Genomic DNA, 12,500 nt, shown 5'->3' on the forward strand with positions numbered 1-12,500 from the left:
CACACACACATAAGAAAGGAAAGATAAAGATGAAATATTTATTTGTGTATGTGTATGTATGTATGTATGCCTGTGTATATATATGTGTATGTCTTTTTCTCCACTTGTAGGTCGTCTCAGAGCTAGCATTCCCTCGTGAAAATCGCTCCCGCCTTTTGGCAACGCTGCTAATGACTAATGGCCTCCCGCGAACGGTCGGGGCACAATTGCCCATTAGTGAATTTGGCAACACTTGCAAGAGACATCGCGGAGGTGGCAACGATCCCAACTCTCCTTGCTCGTGCAATTTGTAATCATTGACAATTTTGGGTTAAAAATGACAAACGAAGTCGTATTTTCGCCCCTTTTTAATGCAGTTTTACCGGGTGTCTCTCGATGGATGAAGAGCAGACCAGCTTGGGTGAGCTCTCTCCTATCGAAAACTGTCGTTTAATCTTATTTATTCTTACCCGTGGCCGATTCCCGTCGGAGACCACGTGAGGTGGGATCTTTATGGCCTCGTCCACAAGTTCTTCAGGATATTTCAGGCGTCTTAGCTCATCTCCGCCGCCTTCGCCTTTGTCAGGTTTAATGATTTCGCTTTTAAACATCATCTAACTTTATTTATCTTTATATCACTACATTCTCGTCGTTTTCACACTTTTATCATAATTTCCTGTTTTATTTTTATTATTATTATTATTTTTTTACTCTTTTCTTCTCTACTCCTTACTGTCAGTCCCTTTCATTGTTTTTGAAATAAGTGATTATTCTTGCCTCTCATTTCAGGTCGGGTCTGCTTTCAGCGCCAGCCGCAGGCAAAATGTCCGGCGCCCCTCTGTTCACGCGTCTCAGCCTCCCCGAGGGGCTGGAGGAGGTCGTGGAGGGGCTGGCGAGGGAGGTCATCAAGAGTCAGGTCTCAGAGCCCTTCGACATCTACAACTTCGCCTGGAAACACTTCTCCGATCTGGTCAGCCGAAAGAAGGACCTCCCAGCGAAGGGTAAGTACCCACTCTCTGCTTCACTTCGTAAACACACAGCGGGCACACCTATATCTATACCTATATGTATGTATGTTTGTATTAATCTGTCAGTCTGTCTACCTACCTACTAATCTATCAATCATTATATCTATCTATCTATGAATATATCTATGTATATGAAGTTATAGATATATGCGTCTATTGTGTCTGTCCATCTGTCTACCGTATATGTCATTGTACAAATCGATTAGGGGCGTATGTCGACCCCTAAAATTCTTATGGGTTTAGGCCTATATTCCCCGGATGAGATAACCTCCCACTTCCCCAACCCTACATTATGGAAAGAAAAGAAAATACTTCATATATAATTCTAAGACATTTCTCCTAAAATACTTTAGTCACAAGGGTGTTTTAACACAAAATAAAGCAACCTAACATAATTTAACGAACCTAACCTACCTTATGAGTTAAATAGGCTTAGCAGCAAGAGTTTCAGTAGGAAATAATTGTAGTGGGCTGCGAGAATTATGGGATTGGTTTAAAACGAGTATTAGACAAGGCAGTTTTACTTGTTAACCGCTCCGTGGTAAAGGTTTGCATGTTATATTCGGCGTTCAAGGCGACCCCTGGTTTATGGAGAGACATTTTAGGCTATATATATATCTACTTATACGCTGGTATATACGGTATCTAGAACTATGCTTATAGTTATTACACAGGCAGATACACACATACATACATACAAACGCTTGCGTACACACAAACACACACACTCATACACACACACAATCAAACACACACATATATACATACATACATATACATATATATATAGATAGATAGATAGATAGATAGATAGATAAATTGATGCCTGTGTATGTGTTGATACAGAAATCAACAAAAGCAAAAAACTCACGTTAACACGTACCTGCAATAAATCAAAGGTGCTTATCAACATCAGTGCAACGACAGTATCATTATATCATTTACAGTTTCAAGAAAATATGAAAAGCCAAAACAACCTTACGTGAACTTGCGTTTCTTGTCGGTGATGATAAAACAATATTGATAATCATTTTAATTCATAGTCAATATAATATCCATAGCTTTCATATATAGAATTCATATAAATATTTCTTATGCTTTTCTTCTGAATCAAACACCAACGCTATCTCTATAACCTAAAATAAACTAATCCAAAAATAGCTTTATGCACGATAAACGTCGCAGCGATTGCAAAAAATGAATCGAAATTCGTGCGCAATCTAACGTCAGCCTGTCGAGCGCTGCGGTTTGGAGATGATGGTGATGTTGATGATCAATTATGTTGTAATTATACCGTTTTTATCTTCGTATTTTTGCTTCCATGTCATGTTCATCCACCAACACGAGACAGGCACGTCTGCAAGGAACAGCCGGCGAGGCAGTCTCGCTCAGCGCCTCGAGTCACGGGAAGCTCTGCGGGTGGACGTGCATGCACGCATTCATATATGTGTGAAAATATATTATATATATATGTATGTATATATTTGCACACACACACACAAACACACACACACACACACACACACACACACACACACACACACACACACACACACACACACACACACACACACACACACACACACAAGCACACACACACACAAGCACACTCACACAAGCACACACACATACACAAATTCGTATATGCGTAATATGTGTGTGTTTGTGTGTGTAGCCAAGCACGTTTCAATGTGAGGGCACAGACACTACGATTATGTGCAGCCGAGAGACGGTTTCCGTTTGCGTCGAGTTCAAAGCGTCCGTGAGAATGCCTTTTATTTTCCACTGCTCTGCCTCGTCGGCGCCATGTGGACTGTTCAGTCATGTACCAAGTTCCCAAGCCACACACACACACACACACACACACACACACACACACACACACACACACACACACACAGAGAGAGAGAGAGAGAGAGAGAGAGAGAGAGAGAGAGAGAGAGAGAGAGAGAGAGAGAGAGAGAGAGACAGACATACAGACAAAAATTTATCAGCGGAAAAGATTAGCAATTACATAATCTTTCCGTTTGCAAATGTGTCAAACTCGTAAAAAGAAAAAAGAAATTTGCGTGCCTATAATGTGTTCCCTAATCAAACGGTCAAAGGTCAGAGCGAAATTAGCCTCTTGAAGACTCTAAAGGAAGAAAAAGCGAAAGTCAGAATTAGCTTTGGTGCGCTTTATTTGCAATCGAAGCATTACTGCAATTGATTTCGCCGTCACACACTACAAAAAAAAAAAAAAAAAAAACCTAGACCGCTTGAATGCAACGCGGTTTGATAGAAGAATAATTGACAAAAAATTACCTTCGGTATGCACACGAAGATAAAAAAAGATAGTGAAGTTAATGATTTCGAAACGTACTAATTTGCATTCGTTCAAAACCAAACGACACTCATGTCTGTTTTAATTACACGCTGCAAGTATGTGTTCAAGCCAAATGAGCAGAACAGCTTTTTTTTTAGGATCGTCGATGCATAAATTAACGAAGTCTCTTAACATGAGGATATAGGGAACGAGAGAAATGCCGAAGGTATTCAGTAGACTAAACTAGTGTAATTTCAGCTTTGGCAGCTTCTATTCCCCTGTAAATTACTCGAAGGGGGAATTAGGGAAGCTGTAGGTATTTAGAAAGCTATGAAGAGCTGCGGGGACAAATATGTTTAGTAGGGCTTATACGGGTATTACAGAGGACTGTGAGAATGGGAGGGAATTACGACTTCCTCATTTGATGAACTATAAACCCGTTGGCGAGAGAGAGAGAGAGAGAGAGAGAGAGAGAGAGAGAGAGAGAGAGAGAGAGAGAGAGAGAGAGAGAGAGAGAGAGAGAGAGAGAGAGAGAGAATCGCCGAGACCTAATCCTTGCTTGTTTATACAAAGAGAACTTACTGGTAATCAAGGACCAACTGACTAAGCTGTAAGTTCAATTTCCGTTAAAACGTGTTTGGCAGGAGCTTTGTGTCCAGCAATGAATTCTAGACTTTATTGAAGTAATCGAAATCTTAAACTGAATTTTGTATATTACAAATTAATTCTTTGACTGTGATTAAATCAGTATCTCACGAAAAAGTTACCTAATCTTTTTTTTTTTTATATATAGTTTTTGAGTAAAGTACTTCGAAATATTTTAACATACAGAACCCACTAACTTAACAATTTTAGACGTCCAACAGTTCAGTAAGATCGTAGTGAGAAAATTTAAAGGCTAGACGTAATGCAGCTACAGACTAATCATATCTCCCTGAGTCTGCTATTTGCACGAGCTAGACTACCGTTATTGAAAACGGTTATTACGAGAGAAAGAGAAAGAAAGAAAAATAAATACTTGCAGCTCAACAAAGGAAGTCCCCAAGATGGCGATGAACAGTGAAATCATCCGTATGCCATGCTATTTTGGCAGCAAATATCCACGTCCTTATCTTTGAATTGTAATCTAAGTCTGTCAAGTTCCAGGGAAGGGAATGGCTACACATGGCAGCTCTGTTACCCTCTTCCCCTCTTTCCGTTTTCTCTTCAATAAGTTGTGATATACAGGTATGCAAAGTTCATTGTTAGAAAGGCATGGATAAGAATGAATAACCCCCACATTGCAAAGTAACGATAATGATAATTAACTCTCTTTGACATCATGTCTTCAAACCAGAATTACGTTCTCTGTAAACAAACACCACATGAAGAGCATATCAACATTTTTTTTTCAATTTTGATCTCAAATTCTGAATCGCGTGGTTAGTGAATTGAAAACGGCAAAACGTGCAGATTTTTCACAGGATTGCAATATAATTTATCACCAGTCCCGGGTGATCGCTTGTGTCGGAAACTATTTCGATTTATGAGCGACCACAGACTACTCGATGGCAATGACCGTTCTTATAACTTTCGAAAAAAGCGCGCGGGAAAAGTCATAAAGAGGGTGATTTCAAATCTTTCAGAGCCAATAAAACATGTTCAGGTAAAAGGTCTGATTTAAGCAGTCCCACTCCTTCATTCGCGAATAGCCTGTTACTCTTAATCAAATGTTTTCATGTGATAGCTCCTGCGTAAGACCGCTCTTGTGTACCAATTTGAAGTATATGTAACAAGCGCTTCTTGTACTTTAGAATAGATCGTTCTGTTGTTTGGGCTGTTTCGCACGTTAAGTTTTAATTTCGACAATTACTGTTAGTTTGTTTTTAATGCAATACACTTAGTCTGTTTTTTTTTTTTTTTTTTTTTTTTTTTTTTTTTTTTTCGTAAACAACTCTACGAATGGGAATGCGATTGGTGGAGAAAGTCCTGATGAAAATTTTGACAATCGCTGCTGCACAAACCGCCCATTTTTTACTTGAAGTCATGAATGTTAATACCTGTAATTGTTTTTCGTACGCCCCCCCCCCCCTTCCTTCAGAAAGGATGGGTGTTTCCGGGTCATGAATAGGGTGGGGGTGGGGGGGGGGGTGGAAGGAGTCAGGGGCCAAGGGACCGTCCATTCAACGGCTGGCTAGTAGGTCTTGCCTGTGAAATACTAGAAAGGAAAAAAATGTAACGGAACTTAGGATATCAAGGGCGGACGTGCTATTTTAACAAGAAAGGTTACTCTCGGACATTTTATATAGAATTTATTTTTTCCTGTTTTCTCATTTTCAAATCGTGGTCAAACCGCTGGATCTTTCTTTTGTTATGAACAGAGACAGTAGAAATTCCTAATATTCAATATGCAAACAGAGAACGATCCTTTGTAATAAAAATACTGCTAGTGATAATATTGATTGTTCGTTCACCCCATTGGTAATTAATCAACGCTTCATCCTGTTTTCATCACAAATAACACTCATCCAGATTTTGAAAATAAAGAAAATGTATCTACCTCCATAATACGGAATGGAACAGTCCGTGAATATTTAATGTGATGGACGTTTTATTCAAGTGATTTGTTTCTCTCATTCAACTTCACAGAGTGTTTAAAGGGCGTATTTGAATTGATATTCTCATACGGACGGAATATTGAGGCTGAATAAATAGATATAATGAAATAAAACCATCGAAAACTATTGAAAACAGGAAGCGAAAAGAAATCAGATGAACTCTCGCTCTCTAAATCATTTTCCTAAACTTGAAAGGGAAGTATAGGCATCATATGGTATTAATTAGCATAAATTAACAGCGACATTCACGGATAATGTATTTCACAAGCGAGAACTTGAACCCAAATCGCCCCACGTAGTATTATGGTAAACATGACACGTTCCATCAAGGGGTACATATGGAGCTGCTGAAAAATGTCTCATTTTGGGGAGTGCGATGATGAAGGTAGGGGTGTGGGAGTGGGGAAGGAGGGAAGGGGATGGGGAGGGAGAGGACACGTAGAGCTGAGGTTTTCGACACGCACGCAGGGATTTAAAAGTCGAGGGAGGACTGGTAGGGGAGAGGGGGAGAGGCACATGAGTGGGTATGTACCCGGAGTTGTCAAAGGCAAGGTGTAGCGGTGCCAAAACGTCTCCGGAACCATTGCTCTTTACGATTTGTCGGGGAAAAGCTACTTCGAATTTATTTTGCGTGACCGGCGAGCATAATAATTTCATTTACTTCGTCGAATAAATCCCCAACCGAGGAAGCGATAGTGCTTGCGAGAGAAAGGGGTGGGTGGATTTAAATTAGGAAAAGGAGGATTGGGAGGGAGAGAGAGAGAGATGGGCAGAGGGAGAGTGTTTGCTTCTATGTCACTCACAAGTATAAATAGACGCGGGAAGGGCAGCGTCATCACCGTAACAGAATCAATGAAAACGGCCGCCTCTGTAACTACATATGCGTCCCTTCGCTGCTCTTTAATATGCAGAGAATGTGCAAACATTTTACGATTGGGTTTCCCCCCATGTTTTATTAATATCGACGTAGTCAGAAAGTCAAATTAAAAATGAAAGAAAAAGAAAATGCAAATCAAGCAAGAGGAAAACAAGACCAGAGTATTAATCTGAAGATGACGTAAGCCACACACACACACACACACACACACACACACACACACACACACACACACACACACACACACACACACACACACACACACACACACACATATATATATTTCTTTTTCAAAACAAACAAACGCATAGACAACAAAGACAAAAAAGCGTAGAAGAAGACACACTATACACTACAGACCACCACAGAAATGAACACACACGAGGCCCATCCGTCCAGCCTACTGCGAAGACAGAACGTAGGTCAAGCCAAACCCGACTCCCACAGACCTTTTGGGAAACCAGCGAGGCAGTTCCAAGGCTGGCGACGCGTTTGAGCAATGCCGACAGAGAACCATACCGGCTAAGGAAAGAGCAGGAGGAGGAAAGGGTGTGGAGAGGACAGAGAGGAGAGAGAGAGAGGGGGGGGGGGAGGAGAGGATAGAGAGGGAGAAAGAGAGAGAAAGAGGGAGAGAGAGAGAGAGAGAGAGAGAGAGAGAGAGAGGGAGAGGGAGAGGGAGAGGGAGAGGGAGAGAGAGAGGGAGGGAGGGAGGGAGAGGGAGAGGGAGAGGGAGAGGGAGAGGGAGAGGGAGAGGGAGAGAGAGAGAGAGAGAGAGAGAGAGAGAGAGAGAGAGAGAGAGAGAAGAGAGAGAGAGAAAGAGAGAGGGGGAGAGAGAGAGGGAGAGAGAGAGGGAGAGAGAGAGGGAGAGAGAGAGGGAGAAAGAGAGAGAGAGGGAGAGAGAGAGGGAGAGGGAGAGGGAGAGGGAGAGGGAGAGGGAGAGAGAGAGGGAGAGGGAGAGGGAGAGGGAGGGAGGGAGAGGGAGGGAGGGAGAGGGAGGGAGGGAGGGAGAGGGAGAGGGAGAGGGAGAGGGAGAGGGAGAGGGAGAGGGAGAGAGAGAGAGAGAGAGAGAGAGAGAGAGAGAGAGAGAGAGAGAGAGAGAGAGAGGGGAGAGAGAGAGGGAGAGAGAGAGGGAGAGAGAGAGGGAGAGAGAGAGGGAGAGAGAGAGGGAGAAAGAGAGAGAGAGAGAGAGAGAGAGAGAGAGAGAGAGAGAGAGAGCGAGAGAGAGAGCGAGAGAGAGAGAGAGAGAGAGAGAGAGAGAGAGAGAGAGAGAGAGAGAGAGAGAGAGAGAGAGAGAGAGAGAGAGAGAGAGGGTGAAGGAGAGGACAGAGAGGGAGAGAGAGGGGGGAGGAGAGGACAGAGAGAGAAAGGGGGGGAGGGAGAGGACAGAGAGAGAGAGGGGGGGAGAGTGAGGACAGAGAGAGAGAGAGAGGAGGGGAGGGAGAGGCCAGAGAGAGAGAGAGGGGGGGAGGGAGAGGACAGAGAGAGAGAGAGGGGGGGGAGGGAGAGGACAGAGAGAGAGAGGGGGAGGGAGAGGACAGAGAGGGAGAGAGAGGGGGAGGGAGAGGACAGAGAGGGAGAGAGAGGGGGAGAGAGAGGACAGAGAGGGAGAGAGAGTGGGAGGGAGAGGACAGAGAGGGAGAGAGAGGGGGAGGGAGAGGACAGAGAGGGAGAGAGAGGAGGGGGGGAGAGGACAGAGAGGGAGAGAGAGGGGGAAGGGAGTGGACAGTGAGGGAGAGAGAGGGGGAGGGAGAGGACAGAGAGGGAAAGAGAGAGGGAGAGAGAGAGGGAGGGAGAGGACAGAGAGGGAGAGAGAGGGGGAGGGAGAGGATTGAGAGGGAGAGAGAGGGGGAGGGAGAGGACAGAGAGGGAGAGAGAGGGGGAGGGGAGGACAGAGAGTGAGAGAGAGGGGGAGGGAGAGGACAGAGAGGGAGAAAGAGGGGGAGGGAGAACACAGAGAGCGAGAGAGAGGACAGAGAGAGAGAGAGGGGGGGAGGGAGAGGATAGAGAGGGAGAGAGAGGGGGAGGGAGACGACAGAGAGGGAGATAGAGGGGGAGGGGGAGGACAGAGAGGGAGAGAGAGGGGGAGGAGAGGACAGAGAGGGAGAGAGAGGGGGAGGGGAGGACAGAGAGGGAGAGAGAGGGGGGGGGGAGGACAGAGAGGGATAGAGAGGGGGAGGAAGAGGACAGAGAGGGAGAGAGAGGGGGAGGGAGAGGACAGAGAGGGAGAGAGAGGGGGAGGGAGAGGATAGAGAGGGAGAGAGAGGGGGGAGGAGAGGACAAAGAGGGAGAGAGAGGGGGAGGGAGAGGATAGAAAGGGAGAGAGAGGTGAAGGGAGAGGATAGAGAGGGAGAGAGGGGGAGGGAGAGAGAGGGAGAGAGAGAGAGGGAGGGAGAAGGAGAGAGAGGGGAAGGGGGAGGGAGTGGGGGTGGGAGACAGACAGACAGACAGATAGATAGAGATAGACGGACAGATACAAAGAGAAGGCGAGACCACCCTCGTTTCCCTAAGAGGTCGCGACTCGTATATACAACACTCTGGACATATACATTGCGTTTGTGTTATTAAACATTTGGACATTTATGACTGCAGGAACTTCAAATAATAGACAAACAAAAATGAAATAACATCCAAACAGTAACGAGAAATACATTCACTATAATCGCCAGGAAGTCATTGTACATTTTCTTTTGCCAGTCATTTTAGCGAGAACGGGTGTAAAATAGATTAGTGATAATAACCCTAAAAGTGCAGCATTACTAATACGTTTAAAGAGGGAAACGTGTCCATGAATTTTTTTTGGGAAGTTTTTGTACGCTTGTGACACTTTCAACGCTAAATATATTCCGGTTATTGTCTTCCTTTGTTTAATATCCACTTATTTTTATTATTATTACTGTTATCATTATTTTTACAATTATCATTATCATTATTATCTTTATTATTATTATTGTTATTAGTGTTCTTCTTCTTCTTCTTCTTCTTCTTCTTCTTATTATTATTATTATTATTATTAATATTATTATTATTATTATTATTATTATTAATATTATTGTTATCATTATTATTATTATCATTATTATTATCATTATTATTATCATTATTATTATTATTATTATTATCATTATTATTATCATTATCATCATCATTATCATCATCATCATCATCATCATCATCATCATCATCATCATCATCATCATCATCATCATCATCATCATCATCATCATCATCATCACCATCATCATCATCATCATCATCATCATCATCATCATTATCGTTAATATTAGCAGTAGTCTTATTATTATTATCATTATTATTATTATTATCATTATTATTATTATTATTGTTATTATCATCATCATCATTATTGTTATTATTATTATTATCATTATTGTTATTATTACCATTACTACCACTGACGTGCCATTATTGATATTACTGTTATTATTATTATCGTTGTTTTTATTATTTATCACTAGTATTATTAACATTATCACTACTGTTGTTATTATCATTATCATTATAATTATTGTTATTATTATTATCATTATCATTAATATTATTATTATTATTATTACTATTATTATCATTATTATCATTATTGATAATAATGATCATAATTATTATTGTTACTATTATTATTATTATTATTATTATTATTGATAATAATGATCATAATTATTATTGTTATTATTATTATTATTATTATTATTATTATTATTATTATTATTGTTGATAATAATGATAATAATGACAGTAACATAATACTAATCATGCTAACAACAATAATAATAATGAAGATAATAATAATGATAATAGAAATAAAGATTACTCTTATAATAACCTTAATTATTATGCTCTCTCTTTTACACCTTTCTCTTCGTTTATGTTCACCAATTCTCCTTTTCCTTATTTCCTTCCTCCACGTCCAAGACCCAGGCTAACAAGAGGCGTTGTCTGTCCCGATTAGCATGAGAATCGCCTACATATTACGTCATCTCTCGCCTACCGCTTCGCCTATGCTCTGTGCGTTAGTGGCCATGTTGGTGTTATGTGTTTTATGTTGTGTGTGTTTATGTGATATGTTGTTTATGTGCGTATCTGTGTGTGTGTCTTCATGTTGGTGTTATGTGTTTTATGTTGTGTGTGTTTATGTGGTATGTTGTTTCTGTCCGTATCTGGTGTGTGTCTTCATGTTGGTGTTATGTGTTTTATGTTGTGTGTGTTTATGTGGTTTGTTGTTTCTGTGCGTGACTTGTGTGTCCATGTTGGTGTTGGAAATGTATTATGTGGTATGTTGTTTCTGTGCGTGTGTGTGTGTCCATGTTGGTGTTGGAAATGTATTATGCCTTTGCTAAGCGTTATGCTGTTTGTCTGCGTATCTGCTGTGACTATGCTGGCGTTAGAAGTGTGTCACGTTGTTACTGTTATACTATTTATTGCATATTCGAGATAATCATTTTTCTTCATCTGAAACACATGAAATAAGCTGAATACCGATCAAACGCACTTCATAGAAGCCATTCGCCCTCATAAGACATGAAAAACGATGTCGAAAATGATGCCCAAAATCAGAAATGAACAACATGGAGGGGAATAGAATGGGAAATACTTTCATCGAGGAGGTCATGAATAAACCATTGTCTCTCTTCTTTGTCTGTTTACTGTTCTCTCTCTTTCTCTGCCTCTTTACACACACATATACATATACTTAAGTGTGTGTGTATATACATTGTGTATATATATATATATATATATATATATATAATATACATATATAATATATATATATATATGTATATATATTATATATATTTATATAAGTGTGCATATACATATATGTATATATATGTATATATATGTATATAAATGTGCACACACACACACACACACACACACACACACACACACACACATACTCACACATGTGGGTGTGCATATAAATGTACGTGTTTATGGGTGTGTTCGCGAGCTTGTTCGTGTTTGTGTTTGAATTCATCATTAGCAGCCCATCTGCTCATCCATAGGCCTATCTCTCTTCTCTCGTTTGTTCATTCTGGAAAATCTTACATATCTTCTTCAGTAACCTTCGAACTTCACTTTCCTCTATTGAACTCCACCTTTTTCATTTCCTCCGCTGATCATCTCAATCTCATGACCCGAGCCAATCCTCATCCCCGCCCTCACATTTTAACATCCTCTCTCTTCCTTTATGTTAAAAAAAGAAAAGAAAAAAAAAAGACGTAACTTCTCGGTGGTATATGTTCATAGCCTCCCTTCGGTCTCGAGGTCGGGTAGTATATCACTGAACAATTTCCGCTTCATAATCATTTAAATATGTGATCAGTATTAAGTTTAGGATTCAATATCGTAGTATGGGGGTTAAGACTGGTTTCAGATGGTATTGAATAGGATTTAGATGGAGATTGAAGATTGTTTTTTTTTTCCCCTTAGTTTTAGACGGTATTACTACCTGATGCTTATAACTGAAATCGTCTTTTGTGAAAATAAATGATCGGTCTTTCCTTATTTTCTCTCACTGATTCTGATCATCCGCATCCAATATCACGAAAAAGGGCGGTATATAGTGGTTTCTACATGACAGCAAGAACACTGACGCAAGAAACGACAAGTGAGGCAAGGAAGGGGGAGGAGGTAGGGGAAAGGCGAGGGGGAGGGGGGAGGCGGTCATGAACTGTGGGGTAAGCGGCCGAAGG

At 41.2% G+C, this 12,500-nt stretch overlaps 1 protein-coding gene across 1 annotated transcript in view; it reads left to right on the forward strand.

Annotated features, from left to right (window-relative positions):
• LOC125043731 (abnormal spindle-like microcephaly-associated protein homolog) overlaps positions 1 to 12,500 on the forward strand; it is a 96,348-nt gene that overhangs the window by 18,594 nt on the left and 65,254 nt on the right. Inside the window, exon 2 of the mRNA XM_047639974.1 lies at positions 769 to 980. Within this exon, the coding sequence (XP_047495930.1) occupies positions 803 to 980 (178 nt within the window). The 5' untranslated portion in view covers positions 769 to 802. The remainder of the gene's footprint in view (positions 1 to 768; positions 981 to 12,500) is intronic.

Source organism: Penaeus chinensis, chromosome 34, assembly GCF_019202785.1.
Source record: "Penaeus chinensis breed Huanghai No. 1 chromosome 34, ASM1920278v2, whole genome shotgun sequence".
NCBI lineage: Eukaryota > Metazoa > Arthropoda > Malacostraca > Decapoda > Penaeidae > Penaeus > Penaeus chinensis.